The sequence below is a fragment of the Odocoileus virginianus genome, chromosome 10 (genome assembly GCF_023699985.2).
Source record: "Odocoileus virginianus isolate 20LAN1187 ecotype Illinois chromosome 10, Ovbor_1.2, whole genome shotgun sequence".
Taxonomy (NCBI): Eukaryota; Metazoa; Chordata; class Mammalia; order Artiodactyla; family Cervidae; genus Odocoileus; species Odocoileus virginianus.
In genome coordinates, this window is record NC_069683.1 from 30,211,287 (window position 1) to 30,229,149 (window position 17,863).

The following is a 17,863-nucleotide window of genomic DNA, read 5'->3' on the forward strand; positions in this document are numbered from 1 at the left end:
ATTAGACCAGAGCCATCAGGAAGGATGGAGGTAACGAGTGCCAGGCATAGGGACCTTGTAACTAAATTAAGAAGCAGAAGGAGCAACTGATGGGAACAGTGACGGAGAGATAAGGGATCGAAAAGACGGGAGAGGTCAGACTGGGTTCTGAGGATTTAGAAACCACTCAGTGTCTGCCCTCAAGGAGCTCATGGTCTGCTGAGGAAACAGAAATAATTTAAGACAGAACCCCAGTACAGTGCAGCACTACCTCCTTCCTGATACCCTTTTCTTTACCTGGCTTCCAGGACACCACCCAGCTTACCTGGGTTTCTGCTTATCTTTTTGGCCCTTCTCAGTCTAGTTTTCTGCTTTTCCTAGTTTCCACAAAGTTCTGAATTTTGAAGGAAATGTTCTTTCATCTACACTCACTCCTTTGGTGGGCTCATCCACTCTCATGGCTTTAAACACCAATCATGTGCTGATGAATCTTAAACTGCTATTTCCAGTCTTGATCTCTTCCTCCACCTTCAGAACTATTTCCCCTCCCACTCCCTCAACATTCCTAAAGGACATCTCAAACACAAAATTGACTCCAGGTGTTTCCCCCCAAAACAAGCACCTCTCACGTCTTTTCCTGCTTCTGCCACTATCCCCAACTGAATTTCTCTTTATAAAATTGCCAGAGTAACTCGGTTCAAATGTAAATCAGATTGTGCGGATCCTCTGCTCATAACCCTTCAAGGGATCCTGAACATGGGGTAAAAGCCAAAGTGCTATTGTGATCTGTGAAGCTGTCCTCTCTGACTCATATCTCTATCCTCATCTTCTCCCCTTCACACCATAAAACACTACGCTCCAGCCATTGGAGGCTCTTTGCACTTGCTCTTGCCTTGGTGCTTTTCCTTAAATATCAGAATAGTGCCCGTCTTCTTTTTTTCTTCTGAACTTTTACTCAAAAGTCACCTTCCCAGTAAGGTTTTCCTTGGCCCTCTAAGATAAAACATCTCCTCTACCAACATTTTATTCCCACTTCTCTATTTTTTCTCCTCAGTATTTACTACAATCTTAAAACTATATATTTTATTTAGCTATCTTTTTATCTCATTAAAATGGAAGCAGCATGAGTCTCTTCATGATTCTGTTACTGTTGTTCTGTTTTGTTCTCTATTGTACATTCTTTACTTAGAATAGTGACAGGCATAAAATAAGGTACTCAGTAGATACTGGTTGAATGAATTAAAAAAGAGGTGGACATTTCCAAGGGGCAAATTTTACTCTTTAATGAAAAACTTTATAACCAGAACTGCATGGAAACAATGTGAGTCCATATGCACAGTACACTAACTCTTAAATATGTTATCTCATCAAATTCTCACATCAGTCCAAGGTAGGAAGAAGCCTGGGCAGAAGAGAAAACTCAGTCCAGACATGTAAAAGGGGTTTGTTAAAAGGCACACATTTGGTCAAGGCAGTAATGAAACGATGGATGATTGCTGGCCTTGAAATGGGCTGGTGGGTGATGGAGTTTAATGGGCACTGGGTTTGAAGGACTTCCGTTGCCAGAAGGTATTATGATCTCTGAAGGGGAAGCTGAGTCAGACAGAAGTTAGTAGAATGAAGGCATCAGCAAAGGAGTGGGAGGGATGTGACAAGGATGACCCCTAAGAGCATTTAGCCCAGACCTGGAGAGGGCAGCTCAATTCCAAGTAGCAGAATGCTGCACCTGAGACTGAGTAAACACTCAAGCCCTTACAAAATCTGGAATGCAGACCTCGAAAGGCAATCTTGAGACCACTGAAAGGACTTCCCTGGCGGTCAGCGCTTCCAACGCAGAGAGCGCTGGTTGGATCCCTGGCCGGGGAACAAGATCCCACATTCCCTGGGGCTGCCGTTCGCCCCCGCCCCCCCCCCCAAAAAAAAAGACCAGGGAGCCCACAGCAGGTCTGGAGTCTGGCTTCCCTACTTGACTCTGAGGTCTTTGAAGGCAGGGACCATGTTCCTAGATTTAGCCCCCGCTTCTAGCAGGGCCTGGAATATAGAATATAATAGGGACTCAAATATTTCCGTTGAAGGCATACATAAATGAATGTATGCACCCAAACGGGAAACTGAAGTAGACAAAGGACAGACGGGAACGGCGAGGAGTAAAATCACCCAGCGATTCTGAGGTAGACTAATTTTCCTGGCACGCAGGACAAACACTCCAAGTCCTAATGCCAGCTATTTTTCAGCAGGGATTGGCTAGCAAGTACTGCCTGGGGAGAGAGAGGCGGGGCTGCACGGGGCCGTTGGGGCGTGACCAAGCTGGAGAGACCGATTGGCTGACACTCAAGGCTGGGCCGACAGAGCTGGCGCGCCAAATTTCCACCCAGCACGTGACCAACAAATGGAACGTCACTTCCACTCAGGCGGGGCGGGAGCGGGAAACAAAAGAAGAGCAAACACGCATGCGTTTGGTGTGTCCCAGGTTCTGGTGGGCTCTTCCGGTCAGGCAGAAAGAAGTACTTCCGGGTCGCCGCCGGCTGCCGCCTCCCGGCGCGGTAAGTACAGAAGCTAGGCTGCGGCTCCTGTCTCCTCGTCCCTCCTTCCTTCCCTATCTCCAGAGAAACCCCATTCTCCTGATCCGCCTCCTCAGGAGCTGCCTGTTCACACTCCCCTTAACATCAAAGCGCTCCAACTCATTGGCCGCTTCCTCGAGAGTAAGCCCCACCCCGTCACACAAGACCCGTCACTCATTGGTACCACTTCCAGTCACTCAGCATTTCTTCCAGTTAATTGGCCTTACCCAGGCCCCGCTTCTTTCGCGTTTAGCGACCCTATAAGGACAAATGCCTGCCGGAATCCCGCCCCTGCCTTCTTGTTGGTCATTTCCACTATTATTATCATAATAAGCAGAGAATGGGTGGTGGCTTTACGGCGGTGGGTTGGTCTTTCGGAGCCGTGTTCTATGGCTCTTCAGTACTTCCTTGGTTGTGGGGGTGGGTGTTATTGATCCTGTTAAATGCGCCTGGAAGCTGCGATACACGGAAGGGCAGCAGCTAGCCCCGGATTGGTCAAATAAATTAGGGCAAGAACAGAATTACGCATAGATTCTTTTCTCCTCATCTCTTGTGCCTGGCCTTCATCTATTCCCCGCAAGCGTTCTGTGCCCAGCTTACCGTGTGTTATGCCCGATGTCCGAATCCCCAAGCGGGAAGAGAGAAGGCTTCCAAGACAATGCAACTCGCAAAAAAAAGGGAATTACTGACTCGAGCCAGGGCTTCTGCCGCAACCGATGCAGTGGTGCAGGGTCAGAAAAAGCCCCGAGCCCCAGCTGTTACATAAATTTATACGGTGAACATAAGCAGTTGGTACCTGGCTTAAGCGGATTGGTTACATGTTTGCAAAGCAATTCTATTGGTACGAACTTTCGCGGGCTTTTGTTCAAACTTAGGCGTTCGGGGGGCTTTTCCGCTTTCCCTCATGTTCCCCTTGTTCCCTTTTGGGCGCCTGTTGATTGGCTGACTCCAGGCGGCCCGATGGGGGCGGGGAATCCCACCGTTTCAGGGGAAACCGAAACCCAGGTCCCGGCGGCCTGCCAGCCCCGGCAGCCCCACACCGTGTGACCTAGAGCCAGTCGTTGCCTTTACTGGGCCTCAGTTTTCCTGTAAGCTGAAAAGTTTTAATTCAGATTCTCTGGGACCTTCCTTGTCAGCTCCTTCAGCCGCTTAAGCTGAGCTGAGTTTATGTATTCTCTCACATGTTAGTTCATCTGTTCAGTCTTTCATCTGCTTATTTACTCATGCCTTTAGAATGTCTTATGAGCTGTACTTGCACGTGGTAACACCTCCCTTCCCTGCCCCCCCAGTTTAGCTGTGGTTCATTATAGAGGTGTTCGTGTTCTAAATTTCTGACACTGGGTAGGTATGGGGTGGGGCAGCATGGAGGAACAGAAAGTAGGTCTGGTGTTTGGAGGGGGTAGAGGTAGTTTCAGTAGAGTCCCGCCATCTTTAATTTTGTTGAATTTTGTAATGTCAGTCTGCATTCTGGTTTCCTCTCTCTACAGTTGGCTTCCATTCTCTTCCTTCCTTGAAAAGCTTACAAACATCTTATCCATGAAGTAAATTACTAGTTGTTAGAATTACGGTGAGGGTGGTATAATTGTTATTGTCCCATTTTACAGATGAGGAAACTGAGGCTCAGAGGTTAAGTGACTTGGCCAAGGTCAAACAGCTAGTAAGTGGTGGAGCCAGGACTCAAACCCAGGTCTGTCTGATTCCCACAGGGAAAGGATGCGTCTCTGCTACCGTACACTCCACCCAATCCCCAAGTCAAAATGTAAGCAAATAAAAACTAAAACTACACACATCTGAGAGAGCTGGATTCACCTGACCCTTTCCCTCAGTCTAGGAGCCATGTCCACCTTGTTCCCCTCACTCTTCCCCCGTGTGACTGAGACACTGTGGTTTAATCTGGATCGACCCTGTGTGGAGGAGACAGAGCTGCAGCAGCAAGAACAGCAGCATCAGGCCTGGGTGAGTGAGAACCTAGCACAGCACTGGAGCTTCAGTCAGGCTCCCCATCCCCCTTCACTGGCCTTAACCTGGCCCTACTCTGCAGATCTGCCCTGGGGGAGGTTTTTGTCCTGACCCAGCTTCTCATCTTTGTGTTACCCTAATTTGCTGAGGACTGTGGGACCTCTAGGCCAGATCAGAGCCCAGGCTCTTTTCCCTACAACACACAAAGTATTTTTTGACTATTTATTGAGGACCTTGCAGATGTCATGTTCTAGGCTGGTAGTGTCACTTCATTCTCACCATAATCTTATAAGGAAACCAAAGACCAGAGAGTTTACATAGCTAGATCAAATTCTTAAGGAAGTGGCAGATGACAGGAAACAGACTGAATCTTCCTGAGAGTTGGAAAGAAGCTTCTCCTCCACACTTGGGGGTCTTCTTGGGGGCAGGGCAGGTGAGTGCCATGCCTTTGACTTCCTTGCTTGGGCCCCAGCCTTGCTCTCCTCCCTGTTTGGCCACAGCTCCAGAGCATTGCAGAGAAAGACAACAACCTGGTACCTATTGGCAAGCCGGCCTCAGAGGTGAGTGGCTCTAGCAGGTGGGGCCTATGGGGCTCAGGTGGACCGAAGCTCTGCTCTAATTCTGAAGGTCTGACCTCTGACTCCAGAGTAGGTGTTGTCCTCAACTGGTGGAGGCCAGAAAGAGGAGAGAGAGGGTGGGTAGTGGGCTCAGCACTAAGGTCATGCACCAACCAGCTAGACTCGAGTGGGACAGGATCAGGAGTGGAGCTCATTCACTGGCCCCAGAGAGAAGCTCCAAGAGGGCCAGTCCTTGAAGTGGCCCAGGCAGACCTATAGAACCTCCGGGCTCTTCCCTGTCTCACCAGCACTATGACGATGAGGAAGAGGAAGATGAAGATGACGATGAGGATAGTGAAGAGGACTCAGAGGATGACGAGGACATGCAGGACATGGATGAGATGAATGACTACAATGAGTCACCTGATGATGGAGAGGTCAATGAGGTAGGCAGGGGTGTGGGGGAGGGCCCCTGTCCCTGACCTCACTGGAAGCCAAGGGTACGGAAACCCTGGATGCCGCCAGGGGCAGGATCTGGGACTGGGGCTGGCTGGGTGGCTGAGGCCCCTCCCCACCCACACCCAGCCTCCTCTTCAGGTGGACATGGAAGGCAACGAACAGGATCAGGACCAGTGGATGATCTAGGTAGACAAGAAAGGGGGTCCAAGGATGGCTCTGGACCTCCTACAGAACCAGCTGATCACCCACCCCCATGCCCCACCCCAGTGCCTGAATGCTCATCCTCGGGCACTTCCTCAGCTGCTGCCAGGACCTGATCTTCTTGGTCCCTCCCAGGCCATCAGTATGCCCTTGAATCCCCAGGGCCTGAGCCCAGCCCCCTCCCTTCTAGCCAGCACCTCACCCCTTGTTTGTCAGATCTAGTCTCTTTCTAACTTTAATAAAGACACAGGACTGATTTTTTTCCCCATGTCTATTCCCTATTTGTTTTTGGAACCTAGAGGAGTCCAGCGTCTTCTCTTGAGCTTTGGGGAAAGGGTATTCAAGGGACTTCAGGCGGATCTACCTGGCCGTGTGGTCTGGGGCTAAGGAAGGCCAGAGTAGCCCTGGCTGTGAGCTGAGGCTTCAATGCCATTTCCTCTGGCCCAGATTGCACCCAGCCATTTCTGCCAGGCCTCTTAACTCAGTGTTTACTGCTTCCTTTGATTCCACCCGAAATGGCATGGCGTTGGGGAGACTGGGGGGCAGGTTCTCTGAGGCCCAGAACTGAGAGGCCCCTGAACTCTCCTAGTCAACTTCTTTGGTTAGAACAGATTAAATCTCAGAACAGGGCAGAGACTCCCATGGAGTAACCCAGCAAATCAGTGACAGGGCTGGGTTGGGAGCTCAAGCTTCTTGCCTGTCAGTCCATGACTCTGGACTGGAAGGAGAGGAACCAATGGAATCAAACAGCCTGACACAACTTGAGGCCTCAGGTTATCGTGGAGCCAGAGTGGGACAGAGGTGGGAGGAGAGCCCCTCTAGCCCTGAGCCCAGCATGTGTCAGTCCACAAGCAGGAAAGGGAGGGGAGGGGATATTCTGAGGTCTGTGCTTGGGGAGGGGTGGGGGGAGGCAGCAGTAAGTACCCCTGCGCCTGGACTCAGCCAGGCCCTGCATAGGTGAGCTGGGCTATGCCATCCTTGATGGCAGGGAAGTCAGGGAGGCCAGTGTGGTGGAGGCGGCAACGGTAGCGGCCACAACTCTTGGCATACTGCAGGAAGCGGGGTGCACCAGGGAAGAGCACATGGTCAGCTAACACAGTGGCACCAGCTGGCAGCAGGGCATGGCCTTCCAGCAGCTGCAGGTCCCGCAGGTAACATCGGGGCCGGTGTGCCAGGAGCACCAGGTCAGCCCGACTCAGCTCGTACTGGGTTCTTAGGCGTGGGATCACCTCCTCTGATCTCCCCACGATGAGCTCCACCTGCAGGGGGAGGCACTGGAGGTGAGGTTGGGAGGGATGACTGTTCTCCCACACCAGACCCCACTGGCATTTGGCTTATTTTGTGCCAGGCTCTGGCCAAGGTCCCTGTGTATGTTCTCATGCTTCCTCTGGCTTCAGAACAAGAAATCAGAATCAGAATTGTGATTTCCATTTTACCACTGAAGCAGCTGAGGTTCAGAGGACAAGTGCTTTGCCCAGGATCACATAACTAACAAGAGGCAGACTAAGGTTTGGTCCCAGATGGGTTCCAGAGACTTTCCTCTTAACTGCTTCTTTGTCAGCCAGCAGCAAATATGTTCCAGTGACTTGGAAGAGGAAGATAAGAACTCAAACACTCTCCAAGGTCATAGTTCCTAAGAGAAGCTGTTTCTTTCTCCTAGGTGGGAGACTGGGGAGGCTGACTAGTGTAAGGCCTAGGGTGGTAGGAAAGAGATCAGGGTTGGGGAGGTGGGGCCTGACCGTGTGCTCATCAAAGCCAGCCAGGCGGATGAGTTTTTCAGCCACTGCTGCCGTGCGTGGATCCCGCTCCACGGTGAGAAGGCGACCCCCAGGGGGCAAAGCACGGGCAATAAGCAGTGTGGAGTACCCGCAGTAGGTGCCCAGCTCCAGTGCACAGGCAGGAGCCTTCTCCTCCACCAGCCGCATCAGGATCTGACCTATGGGAGGAAGTGGCTATTGTAGCAGACACGGGAGATGATGCAGGGGGCCTCATAGAAAGGGGTCTCAAATGCCTCACTGCAGCCCCCAACTGGCTAGAATCTCTCTTATTTTTTGGTTTATAGTCCTAGTAGCCCCATTGGTCTCCCTGCCCCTCCAAGCTTGCCTTCTTCACACCAGCCACTAGGAATCTTTCTAACAAATCTGACCCTATTGCTCCCTGTTTCCTATGATCCTAAAGGCCTTTGGGATTGAACATGGGCTCCTCAGCCTGACATTCAGAACTTTCTTAGACCTGATCCTGTCCTTCCTTTCCGGTTTCAACTCTCAATTCTTCCCACCATAACCATCCTGAACAACTGCGCCCAGAGTCAATCATGCTGGCTCATTCCTTCATGCCACATTCAGATACACGGCTGGCTTTGTCCTTCTCCACCTCTTTCCTCAACTACCTGGCCAGCTCGAAAGTAGTCATTCTAGGCTCAGTTCAAATGTTGCTTTCTCCGGGAGGGCCCAGATGGAAAGCACCACCAAAATCCTAAAAGATCTTTGTTAGACCTTCCAGTTTCATTCTCCCTTGTTTTGTGCACTGAAATACCTTTCTAACCATTGAATTGGATGAATCTCTTAAATAAGACTCCAAAACACATGTGCTGGGAGGTGGGATTCAGACAAATCCAAGCAAACAGCTACCCTGAATGGGATGGGGGAGCCTCCATGGTGGGGGAGAATTACAGACCCATAATTATAAGGTTATGGGTTATGTGCTGAGATGGTTATTCCCTTGTATTATTCCCACTTTGAGGCCAGCCTTTGTGGCTGATTCATCCCTATGGCTTCTACCTCTTTCTTCCCCAGCACTTAGCACATGTCTGATACAAAACAGGTGGTGATAAATTTTACTGGATGAATGAGTAATTTTACCCAGCTCCCTCCTTTCCAGAGAATAAAAGAGACCCATTGAAGATCAAGAATCTGCTCAAGTCACCTAGTAAGACAGTGGCAGATCGCAGATCTTTCTTCACCATCTTGGAGGTGCTTCCTGGAGCAGAAGGCTAGGAAACACTGACCTTTGGCAGGCCCCATGTGGCTGAGGTACTCGCAATGGCTGCTCCAGTGGTCCAGGGTGGTGAGGATGTGACCAGGGTCCCCAGGCAGGGCATGGGTGAGCACATAGCTGAAGGCCCGCTCCTCCATCCGCAGCCCTGACAGGCAATCTCGGAGGCTCCGGAGCAAGACTGTGCGAACCAGCAGTCGGAAGTAATGCCGGTACCTCACCAACAATGTCACCACCAGGGGCAGGAAGGCCAGCGCAATGGCAGGGGACATGGTCCCTACCTGGGCCCTGGGGTGGAGGAAGGGAGGGAAACACACACGTCACTTGCCTGTCATTTGTGCATCCCCTACCAGTGGCAATTATCCCTGTATTTTACACATCATGGCTCAGAAAGGCTAAGTTCGTGTCCAGAGTCACTCAAGCACTAGGATTTGAATCCAAGCTGGTCTGATTCCAAGCCCATACACTTTCAAGGACTCCATGCCACCTAAGTTCAGCACCCAATCCCAAACATCTCTTCCCACTTCTGGACCCTGGTTCATCTTCACCTTGCTCCCTTCATCATTTTGCATCATCTCTGTAGTCTCCCTTTTCAGGACCCCTTTTACCAGTTCTGCCTGAGTTCTTCTCCCACCTTACCCAGTGCCTGCTTGGTCTCAGACCCATTACTGTGTAACAAAATAGCACAACTTTGTAGTCAGGAACTCCTTCACTGTCACTACTCTGTGTCAGTAAAAGGCCATCAAAATACTCCATAGTGTGTTAGGATGAGATATCCTTACCACCACAGAACTCTCCCTCTGTCAGCATTTCCCTGGAAGGTGAGAATGGTCCTTGATTGGCATATTTATTCTCCAGTTCTGTCTCCCCTCTCCTGCACTCCCCTCCTCTGTCCTCTCTCAGAATTCCCTTCACAGTCACATAGACACACAGCACACACTTTCCCCTAACTCAGCCTCTTCTATCCCACATCCCAAGACACCCACCCCCCCATCCCCATGGACTCGGTCTTCTCCTGTGCCCTGGACCATCTTACCCTTTTGAGGCCACTGGTGGTAGCTGGGGGGAGGGGATACTAAAAAGCATATATGAATGGGGTTAATAGGTAGGTGAAGTGAAAGTCACTCACTCGTGTCTGACTCTGCAACCCCATGGACCATACAGTCCATGGAATTCTCCAGGCCAGAATACTGGAGTGGGTGGCCTTTCTCTTCTCCAGGTTATGAACCCAGGGATGAACCCAGGTCTCCTGCATTGCAGGCAGATTCTTTACCAGCTGAGCCACAAGGGAAGCCAATAGGTAGATGGGTGATGGTGAATCTGAACTGGTGTGATTGAGAACCCACATTCCAGGGCCCTGCTTACCTGGGCTGGACGCTCTCGCTTGGGAAGATCAGCGCATAGGACAGGAGGGGGAGTCCTTGGGGTGAGGAAGAACCCTAAGGCAGGCTGGACTTGCTTTCAATTATTGATGCTGAGGCTGCTGTTGTTACCTGAGACCTGCTGTTCAAGTTACCAGCCCCAGGACGTGCTGGAACTGCCTCCTACCCTTCAGGATCCCTCAAAGAACTTCGGAACTCCAGGACCTTGATTTGAGGAATAAGAGAACTACTTGGTTTGGTGACATTTTCTCCAATCCCTTGATTCAAGACAAGGTGTGAGCCAAGGTGATGGGGGGGGGGGGGCTGTAATTTATTAATTCCAAATTCTAAGCCAGTGCTAAGGATTGAGTCACAGAGAAGAATCAGATCCTGTCCCTGTCCCCAGGAACTCCACCTTTGGTAGAAGAGATTGATACAGGGACAGAAAATAAAGTATAACGGTGATCACTAGAATGCATACTCCATGAACACGTGGACTGTTGGCAAGCAGACCAGGTGGGAGAGACCGTGTGTCAGCCCATGGGTACAAAGACCAGAAAGTCAATCAGGAAACTTCCTAAGTATTTCCCTGTGGTTGGAAAGGCAGGAACTGCAAGATCTTGCACGACAGTCTTCGACTTGTGTTCAGAGTCCAACGGAATATGTGTGATGGTTCTAAAAGCACTGACTATAAGCTTTGTGTGTTACTCTGCTGTAAAAAGGCAGGATTGAAAAGAAATGCCTCAGGCCAAAGAAATCAGTGAAGTGGCCTCTACCTCCGCCACCAGGATTGAGCTCCTCTCTGCTTCAGTTTGTGAAAGTATAAAGACCCTTCTTCCAGTAAGTCTCAGAGCCCTAGTCCAGGTTGGGTGCCACACCCGCTGTGGGAGCCCGGGCCTGGCGGGGCCTGGCGCGAGCCAACTAGGCCTATGGGTGTGTACCCACACCGTGCGCTCTTGGAGCGCAGGGCCTGGATTCCACTCGCCTCATTCAGGAGAGTATTTCATGACCGCAACTGTTATAAATTCATTCACTAGCCCACAGATATAGCCTGGTGGCCTCGGGAACTCATACACTTCACACGAGGACCTTTACACCCCCGCAGTGGACGTCTCCAGCTGAGACCGGCAAAAGCTGAAGTCATGTGATCTACCCCTCCCTTTCCTTGCATCACGTGTCTCACGGCCTGTCACGCAGGGTGTGCCTTCCCATTGGTTGACTATGATCACGCGGTAGGGGCGGGGCCGGAAGCTTGGGTTCCGGCGGCAGCCGCGGCAGCGAAGCCGCTCCGGGAAGGGGTAGGCACGGGGGTGGTGGTTACTTGCTGGATGCTGGCGCCGGTCATGTGACCGGAAGGGCTCGTGACGGACGCCGTCCCTCCTCGGCGCGGCCTGAGCGCCCGGCCCGACCCCCGCCATGGGGTGCTGCTACAGCAGCGAGAACGAGGACTCGGACCAGGTGCGGCCGCCGCGGGCGGGGCGCGGGAATGAGGGCTGAGATCCTGGGGCATGGGGCCCAGAGAAAAGCCTGCAGAAGAGGGTCACCTGGACTGCAGGGCTTACTGAGTACGGAGGCCCGGAGGGGACAGATTACACAGGAGACGCCGGGCCGGGCTCCTATTCCTTTTAAAGCCCCAGTTCTTTCTGCACACCCCCCACGTTAAAATGTGCAGGCAACCTCCTGTCCCGCTCGCTTCCGCCCCTTCCCCTACTTTCAGACGTTTACAACTTCGAGGGTCCTCAGCCTCGGCCTTTGGGAAGCACTCCCTTCCTAGCTGCTGTGCCTTCTCTGTGCTTGTATTAGTGGGCTTTGTGAGTCCATTGTAGAGGTGGGTAAGCTGAGGCTCTTGAGTTAGATTGTCCCGATATGAATCAGGAATCTGTGTATACTCTGAATCCTTGGGGTTGAAGAAGGAAGGTCACTGCTGCTTTGGAGTCAGGGAAGGCCTCTGGAAGTTGGTGTCATTTAAGCTGATGAGTGAAGGATTTTATAGACACATTGAGGGCATTGAGACGGTGGGAATTTGGAAGGCAACAAAATGGGTTTAGCTTTGGCTAGATTGCGGGCAAAGAGAAGTGGGATGGGAGCTCACTTGGGCTGCCTCAGTGCAGTACCTGCCTGGGGCCTGGGGGCTCCTGTAACTGGAGGGGTGTTCTGGGTGTTCGGCTGTAGATCTGATTCCTTGGCAGAAAGGGTTAGGCTGGGGCGGCCTGTACAGTTTTAAATTCTGCCTCTTCCCCTTGGTGTATTCTCACTTCTTGCTACACTTTAATCCCTGCCCTGCCTGCCTGACCTTTTTGAGGACAGCGAGACCTTTTCAAGATGAAGTCCCAAGTCTCACTTGCGGTCTTGGTTGCCACTGAGCCTGGATTTTACATTTCAAAACATATTGACAGGAAAACTGTAGAAAGATTTCAACAAGTAGTTCACAGTCTAGAGAAGTAGATGGTCACAGAAATGGATTATGTCACTGGTATAGGGGAAGTAGGTCTTCCCCAGTGACTCACATGAATCTATTTTGGGTCAAAGACTTAAGCTTGGGGAAAAGTCATTTATATGGGAGGCACGGGTGGCCCCTGGATCTCACTAAGTCTCCAAACACCCAGTGAACATATGTTCGTATTTCTATGCCTTATGTTAGGCATGCCATCAAGGCAGTACTTCACACTTCACCTCCTCTGGTTAGAAATTGGAGACAATACCCGTGCCTACGGGAAAGCTATGGCCTAATGTGAAATTGTCCCATAAAGTATAATGATTCTTGCACAGAATGAGTCAAGGGTTAACTTTTTGTGAAAAAGGATACCAGCTTCTAATTGAAATTTCTACTGTCCTGAACCTCCCACCTTCCCCTTGATGGGCTTTCACTTCTGGTTCTAGTGCCCAGAGATGGTGCTTGATCAGTCCTGGGTGATATTTTTTAAAGTCTTTTTTTTTTTTTAAACTGTGGACCATTTTAAAATTATTTACTGAACTTGTTACTGTATTGCTTCTGTTCTATGTTTTGGATTTTTGGCCAAAAGGCATGTGAGATTTTAGCTCCCTGACCAGGGATTGAACCTCCTCCCCCTGGAAGGCAAAGTCTTAACACTGGACTGCCAGGAAAATCCCTGTCCTGGGTGATTTGAGGCCTCAGGTGGAGAAGGTCTGCTTACCTAGTCTATAAGCCATAACCATTCACTGTCCACTCTCTTAGGTCTTGGGCAGTCCTCTCTCCCATTCTCATATTGGACTCTGTTATAATAATAAAAAGAAATGTACATTATGTTACAGTTTTCAGAGATCTTTTACAGTTAATCTTTCTTGACTCTTGTCCAACGTCTGTCATATAGGTTTTTTAGTTATATCTATTTAAAGGTGAAGAAAAAGTTCAGAGAGCCTAAGTGATTTAGCCAAGCTTATAAAACACAGGGCGTCCCAGATGGCACAGTGGTAAAGAATCCACCTGCCATTGCCGGAGACGAGAGAAATGCAGGTTGAATCCCTGGGTCGGGAAGATCCCCTGGAGTGGGAAATGGCAACGCACTCCAGTATTCTTGTCCTGGAAAATTCCATGGACAGAGGAGCCTGGTGGGCTACAGTCCATGGGGTCTCAAGAGTTGAACACCACTGAACGATTGAGCAGACACACACATGCACACACAAAACTCAGAAGCGCTACAAGCAAGGTGTTTTGATGCCAAGGAATGTCTTTATCCACTGGGCTAAGCAGTGTCTTCTAGCTGTGCCCACAGACCAGGTGGCTAGTCATAGGCAGACCACATACATGTCTGTGAAGAGAAGATGGTGAAACACTACTCCCAGGTTGACGTTGACTTGAAGACAAATATTGGTGTGAAAAACCCTCCCCCATGTACCATTCACCCTTTTGGGGGTGAATGCAATGTTATTTGTCTACTCTAATGGTGGTAGCATGGCCTCTTCCACGAGTTTAGGTCTCAGGAAAACGATATTGTTCTTTTTCTTTTCTTTGGCTGTGTTGGGTCTTCACTGCTGTGAGGGCTTTTCTCTAGTTGTGGCGAGCGGCATCTAAGGTGCAGTGTGTGGACTTCTCATTGTGGTGGCTTCTCGTTGGAGAGCACTGGCTCTAGGGTGTGCCAGCCTCAGTAGTTACAGCACTCGGGCTCAGTAGTTGCACAGAGCCCTCCTGCTTTCTAGAGCACAGGCTCAGTAGTTGTGACGCACAGGCTTAATTCTCTGTGGCAAGTGGGATCTTCCCAGATCAGGAATCGAACCTGTCTCTCTTGCATTGACAGGTGGATTCTTTACCACTGAAACCCAGAACAGCCTTGTTCTTGAAGAACCCTGGATAGGGAGAAGTGGCCTTGTCCTGCAGGAGCATCTGTCTGAAGTGGGGCTGGGGAAAAGATGGACATGTAGAAAGCAACTCAGGCTTTATTATGGAGCCAGCTTTCCTTAGAGATAGTTTAATCTTTGGCACAGATTTTGTCTTTCAAGTTCTTTAATACTTAGCCTGCATTTTAGGTGGGTCAGGGGATGTCTAAAGGATTTGGGAGCTGATGAGCCAGGAGCCTAGAGCTTCTGTCTCACGCTGTTGGGAACTAAGGACATGGGCAGCCTAGGCTTGAGAAAGAAGAGTAATGTCAAAGGACTGACCTTGCCTAGGGTGGGGCAGGAGGAAGTGTGCTCTGTAAGGAGAGTTGAAGAGCTGTTGGCAGGGCAACTGGGAGCCTGCAAGTGTGAAAGATTGTAATAGGAACTGAGATGGGCCTGGAATGGAGCACTAAGGAGTCTGGTGGTCTGGCACTGAAGGCTGGTGAGTCAGCTCTAGTCAGGATGGCCCCTTGTCCCTGGCATCGTCCTGTGTACCCTTGTTCTTTATACTTTGGATACCCAGCATGATGGCTTATCCATTTTGCAGCTGACACAAAGCCAGCAGGGATTTACAGCTGATGGGCTCAAGGCAGGGTTGTATTCAAAAAGATCACAGTAGATTAGATCAAGAGACTAAAACAAGATGAGGAGAAATAATATGTAGCATTATATAGGACCAGGGAGACTTGGTTTGGTCTCAGGTCAGTTCAGGGGTTGTGGTAATTGGCATGGGCCAGCAGAAACAGGACTCTGACACTAAAGAAGGCCCATTCACAGAGGTGTGGGGGCTTGGTGAGGGAGGGAGCAGCTCTGTGTTCAAGTAAAGGTACACTGGGAGCACCGAGTTAGGTCCTGGGAATCCCACGCAAAGGGGAAAGGAGAGTGAACTCCTGAGAGTAGAAGGGTCCTGCCCTCAAGAAGGAACCATCGGATGGTGGGACTAGAGCCTGCAGCTGAGACTCCTGAGGTAATATGAGGAATGGCCGTTGAGAGGTTCCCCTTGGGGCCCAAGGCCTTATCTGGCCCCACAGGGCCTCTCCATCGTGGGAGTAGACAGTCTGACCAGGGAGGATCTGGTCTGGGGGATCAGGTGGGCCATACTTGGGCTCCTGACTTGCATCAGTGTCCCCTCTAGACTCCACTGTTTTGGTATTTTCTACCTTCTCTGGCTTCCAGCCTTCAATATCCTTTCTCTACCAGGTGCTGGACTGTTTCCTGAAGCTGCAAGGCTGTGACTAAATACCTGCTTTGTGCCTCTGTCCATCTTTTCAGGGCCTCTAGGACTGCTTGGTTCCACTTTAGCTCATCCTAGACCACCACCAGCCTAGCTCCCAAAGGCAAGCAAGATCTCGGTCCTGGAGCAGATGCTTCTGTACAGTTGGGCACTTGGGATGTTCCTAATAAAACATTTTTGGTGCTTAAACGTCAGAGCTGGGCTAAGAGGAGAGCCCAATACAGGTGGATTGAACTAAGGGCCGCGGGCCTGATGTCTCCCCTCTGGTCTCTCCTAGGACCGAGAGGAGCGGAAGCTGCTGCTGGACCCTAGCAGCCCACCCACCAAAGCCCTCAATGGAGCCGAGCCCAACTATCACAGCCTGCCCTCTGCCCGCACCGATGAGCAGGCGCTGCTCTCCTCCATCCTTGCCAAGACAGCCAGGTGGGCATCACAGGACCGGGCCTGGGACAGCCCTCCTCCAGGCATGTTAAAGACTGGGATCGGGGGTCAGACCCAGGATGCAGGGGACGGGCCAAGGTCAGTGGGAAGAGGCACTCCTGAACCCAGTCATGCTCCTGTGGGCAAGCAAAGACACGATTGTCAGATCGCCCTGGAGATAGCATCTGGCAGGGAGTCTTGCTCGGCCCTCTTGGAAGCACCTTTCACGTCCTCTCTCTCCTTCTCCCCGAAGCAACATCATCGACGTGTCTGCTGCAGACTCCCAGGGCATGGAGCAGCACGAGTACATGGACCGGGCCCGGCAGTATAGGTGAGCTCCTGGCCAGCCTGGAGCCCGTGGGCTGCTTGGGCCCCTCCCTCCTCCTCCCTCTGCTCCAGCTTTGGAGCCTGGGCCCCAGTCCAGGCTCCTGGTTTGGGTGTGGCCCAGGAGGGTGGCCACAAATCACTCGGGTGTGTCAGTCAATGTTCATGTTGACCCAGTTTGCCCTGTGACCTCCAAGGGTATGGAGAGCAAAGGAGGTGGGCCTGGAGAGGCTTTGCGGTGAGCCAGGGCCCTGTCACCTGCTTCTCTGGTCTGAGGGATGAGGCCTGCCTGGGCAGGTTGGGCCAACTACTGTGGCCTGACTGCCTGTCCCCACCCTCCCCTCCCTTCCGCCAGCACCCGTTTGGCTGTGCTGAGCAGCAGCCTGACCCATTGGAAGAAGCTGCCACCACTGCCGTCTCTCACCAGCCAGCCCCACCAAGTGCTGGCCAGCGAGCCCGTCCCCCTCTCCGACTTGCAGCAGGTGAGCCACCCCTCGCCCCACCCTCTCCGCCTCTGAGGGGGTGGAGGAGTAGAGGGAGGGACCCTGGTGGCCTGTGGGCCCTGGTCTCTCCCACCTCACTCTTTTTCTCTCCTCCCCATGCCCGCTCTTCACCCTTCGTTCTTTTTCTACCCTTTGTTCTTTGCACCTCTTTCCAATCCGTGCCTTTCTCCTTGGCTGCCTCTCCCCCGTCATTCCCTCCTCCCTGACCATCCAATCCCCCTCTCCCACTCCGGATCTCCCTTCTCACTCCTCTGTTTCTCTCTCCCCGTCCCCCTATCCCAGGTCTCCAGGATAGCTGCTTATGCCTACAGTGCACTTTCTCAGATCCGTGTGGACGCAAAAGAGGAGCTGGTTGTACAGTTCGGGATCCCGTGAAGAGAGGGGGTCCCTGGACAGCTCTTCTTCTCCTCTCTTCGCTCCGTCTCCACCCAGCCTCCCCTGGCCCCCAGCCACACTGCGGCTTATACAGTATCCTAACCTGCTACTAATCACAGAAGAAAGTGGAGGAGGAGAAGAGTGAGGCGAGAAGCCTGAGCAAGTGAGGATGCAGCAAGGGAGGGTAGAACCATTTGGGACTGGCCTTCGAAGCTCTGGCCAGGGGTGGGGTGGGGGTCACAGGAACAAGGCCCGGTAGCTCTTCCCCGTCATTGGGAAGGTGGAGGTGCCAGTGTGGGGGTGGTCACTAGGGGGCCTGTTAGGGCCCCCTGCCCACCCTTCCTTGGCCTCACTCCTGTCCCCTGTCCCTGACTTGGTGCTCACATGCACCTCACGAGGGCTTGTGACCAGGGTCTGGGTGAGCTTGAGTTTGAATGAATTGAGTTTGTATTTCTAGCACCCTGGGTTTCTACATGTTTGGGGTTTTTTGGTTTTGTTTTGGTTTGTCATCCTCGATAAAGGACATGTATCCATCTCTGTGTTGGTTCCCGCCCCTCTGTCCTGCCCACCACCCTCCTACTTACTTGTGGCTACTCCAGTC

The 17,863-nt window shown here is 51.6% G+C and overlaps 5 protein-coding genes across 15 annotated transcripts in view; 2 read left to right on the plus strand and 3 right to left on the minus strand.

Annotated features, from left to right (window-relative positions):
- Nucleotides 1–3,228, minus strand: part of LOC110131314 (folate receptor gamma) — a 49,337-nt gene extending 46,109 nt beyond the window's left edge. For 2 of the 3 annotated variants that reach the window (XM_070473307.1, XM_070473305.1), the window contains exon 1: nucleotides 3,141–3,228. The gene's annotated coding sequence lies outside the window, so the exon portion shown is untranslated. The remainder of the gene's footprint in view (nucleotides 1–3,140) is intronic. The other variant, XM_070473309.1, reaches the window with a different exon arrangement.
- LOC110139450 (folate receptor alpha-like) overlaps nucleotides 1–3,230 on the minus strand; it is a 75,942-nt gene extending 72,712 nt beyond the window's left edge. The window contains exon 1 of the mRNA XM_070473314.1: nucleotides 3,141–3,230. The gene's annotated coding sequence lies outside the window, so the exon portion shown is untranslated. The remainder of the gene's footprint in view (nucleotides 1–3,140) is intronic.
- Nucleotides 2,391–5,984, plus strand: ANAPC15 (anaphase promoting complex subunit 15). Of its 7 annotated transcripts, none has more exons than XM_020883849.2 (5): nucleotides 2,391–2,522; nucleotides 4,372–4,496; nucleotides 5,000–5,059; nucleotides 5,365–5,502; nucleotides 5,642–5,984. In XM_020883849.2, the coding sequence occupies exons 2-5, from the start codon at nucleotides 4,377–4,379 to the stop codon at nucleotides 5,699–5,701; spliced, it is 378 nt and encodes a 125-aa protein (XP_020739508.1). In that variant the 5' UTR covers nucleotides 2,391–2,522; nucleotides 4,372–4,376; the 3' UTR covers nucleotides 5,702–5,984. The 7 variants fall into 7 exon arrangements, with proteins under 7 accessions (XP_020739508.1, XP_020739511.1, XP_020739512.1 ...); XM_020883852.2 differs by having other exon boundaries at nucleotides 2,439–2,522; nucleotides 4,367–4,496; XM_020883853.2 differs by lacking the exon at nucleotides 2,391–2,522 and adding an exon at nucleotides 2,552–2,681 and having other exon boundaries at nucleotides 4,367–4,496.
- Nucleotides 4,708–13,649, minus strand: TOMT (transmembrane O-methyltransferase). Of its 3 annotated transcripts, none has more exons than XM_070473311.1 (5): nucleotides 13,227–13,649; nucleotides 10,076–10,296; nucleotides 8,724–8,998; nucleotides 7,456–7,652; nucleotides 4,708–6,975 (listed from the first exon to the last, which is right to left on the minus strand). In XM_070473311.1, exons 3-5 carry the CDS (start codon nucleotides 8,980–8,982, stop codon nucleotides 6,655–6,657), a joined length of 777 nt encoding a protein of 258 aa, XP_070329412.1. In that variant the 5' UTR covers nucleotides 8,983–8,998; nucleotides 10,076–10,296; nucleotides 13,227–13,649; the 3' UTR covers nucleotides 4,708–6,654. The 3 variants fall into 3 exon arrangements, with proteins under 3 accessions (XP_070329412.1, XP_070329413.1, XP_070329411.1); XM_070473312.1 differs by lacking the exon at nucleotides 13,227–13,649 and adding an exon at nucleotides 10,848–11,274; XM_070473310.1 differs by lacking the exon at nucleotides 13,227–13,649 and adding an exon at nucleotides 10,553–11,274.
- On the plus strand, nucleotides 11,390–17,795 carry LAMTOR1 (late endosomal/lysosomal adaptor, MAPK and MTOR activator 1). Its single transcript, XM_020883858.2, has 5 exons — nucleotides 11,390–11,529; nucleotides 15,918–16,063; nucleotides 16,314–16,391; nucleotides 16,740–16,866; nucleotides 17,170–17,795. The coding sequence occupies exons 1-5, from the start codon at nucleotides 11,488–11,490 to the stop codon at nucleotides 17,260–17,262; spliced, it is 486 nt and encodes a 161-aa protein (XP_020739517.1). The 5' UTR covers nucleotides 11,390–11,487; the 3' UTR covers nucleotides 17,263–17,795.
- The last annotated feature ends 68 nt before the right edge of the window (nucleotides 17,796–17,863 follow it).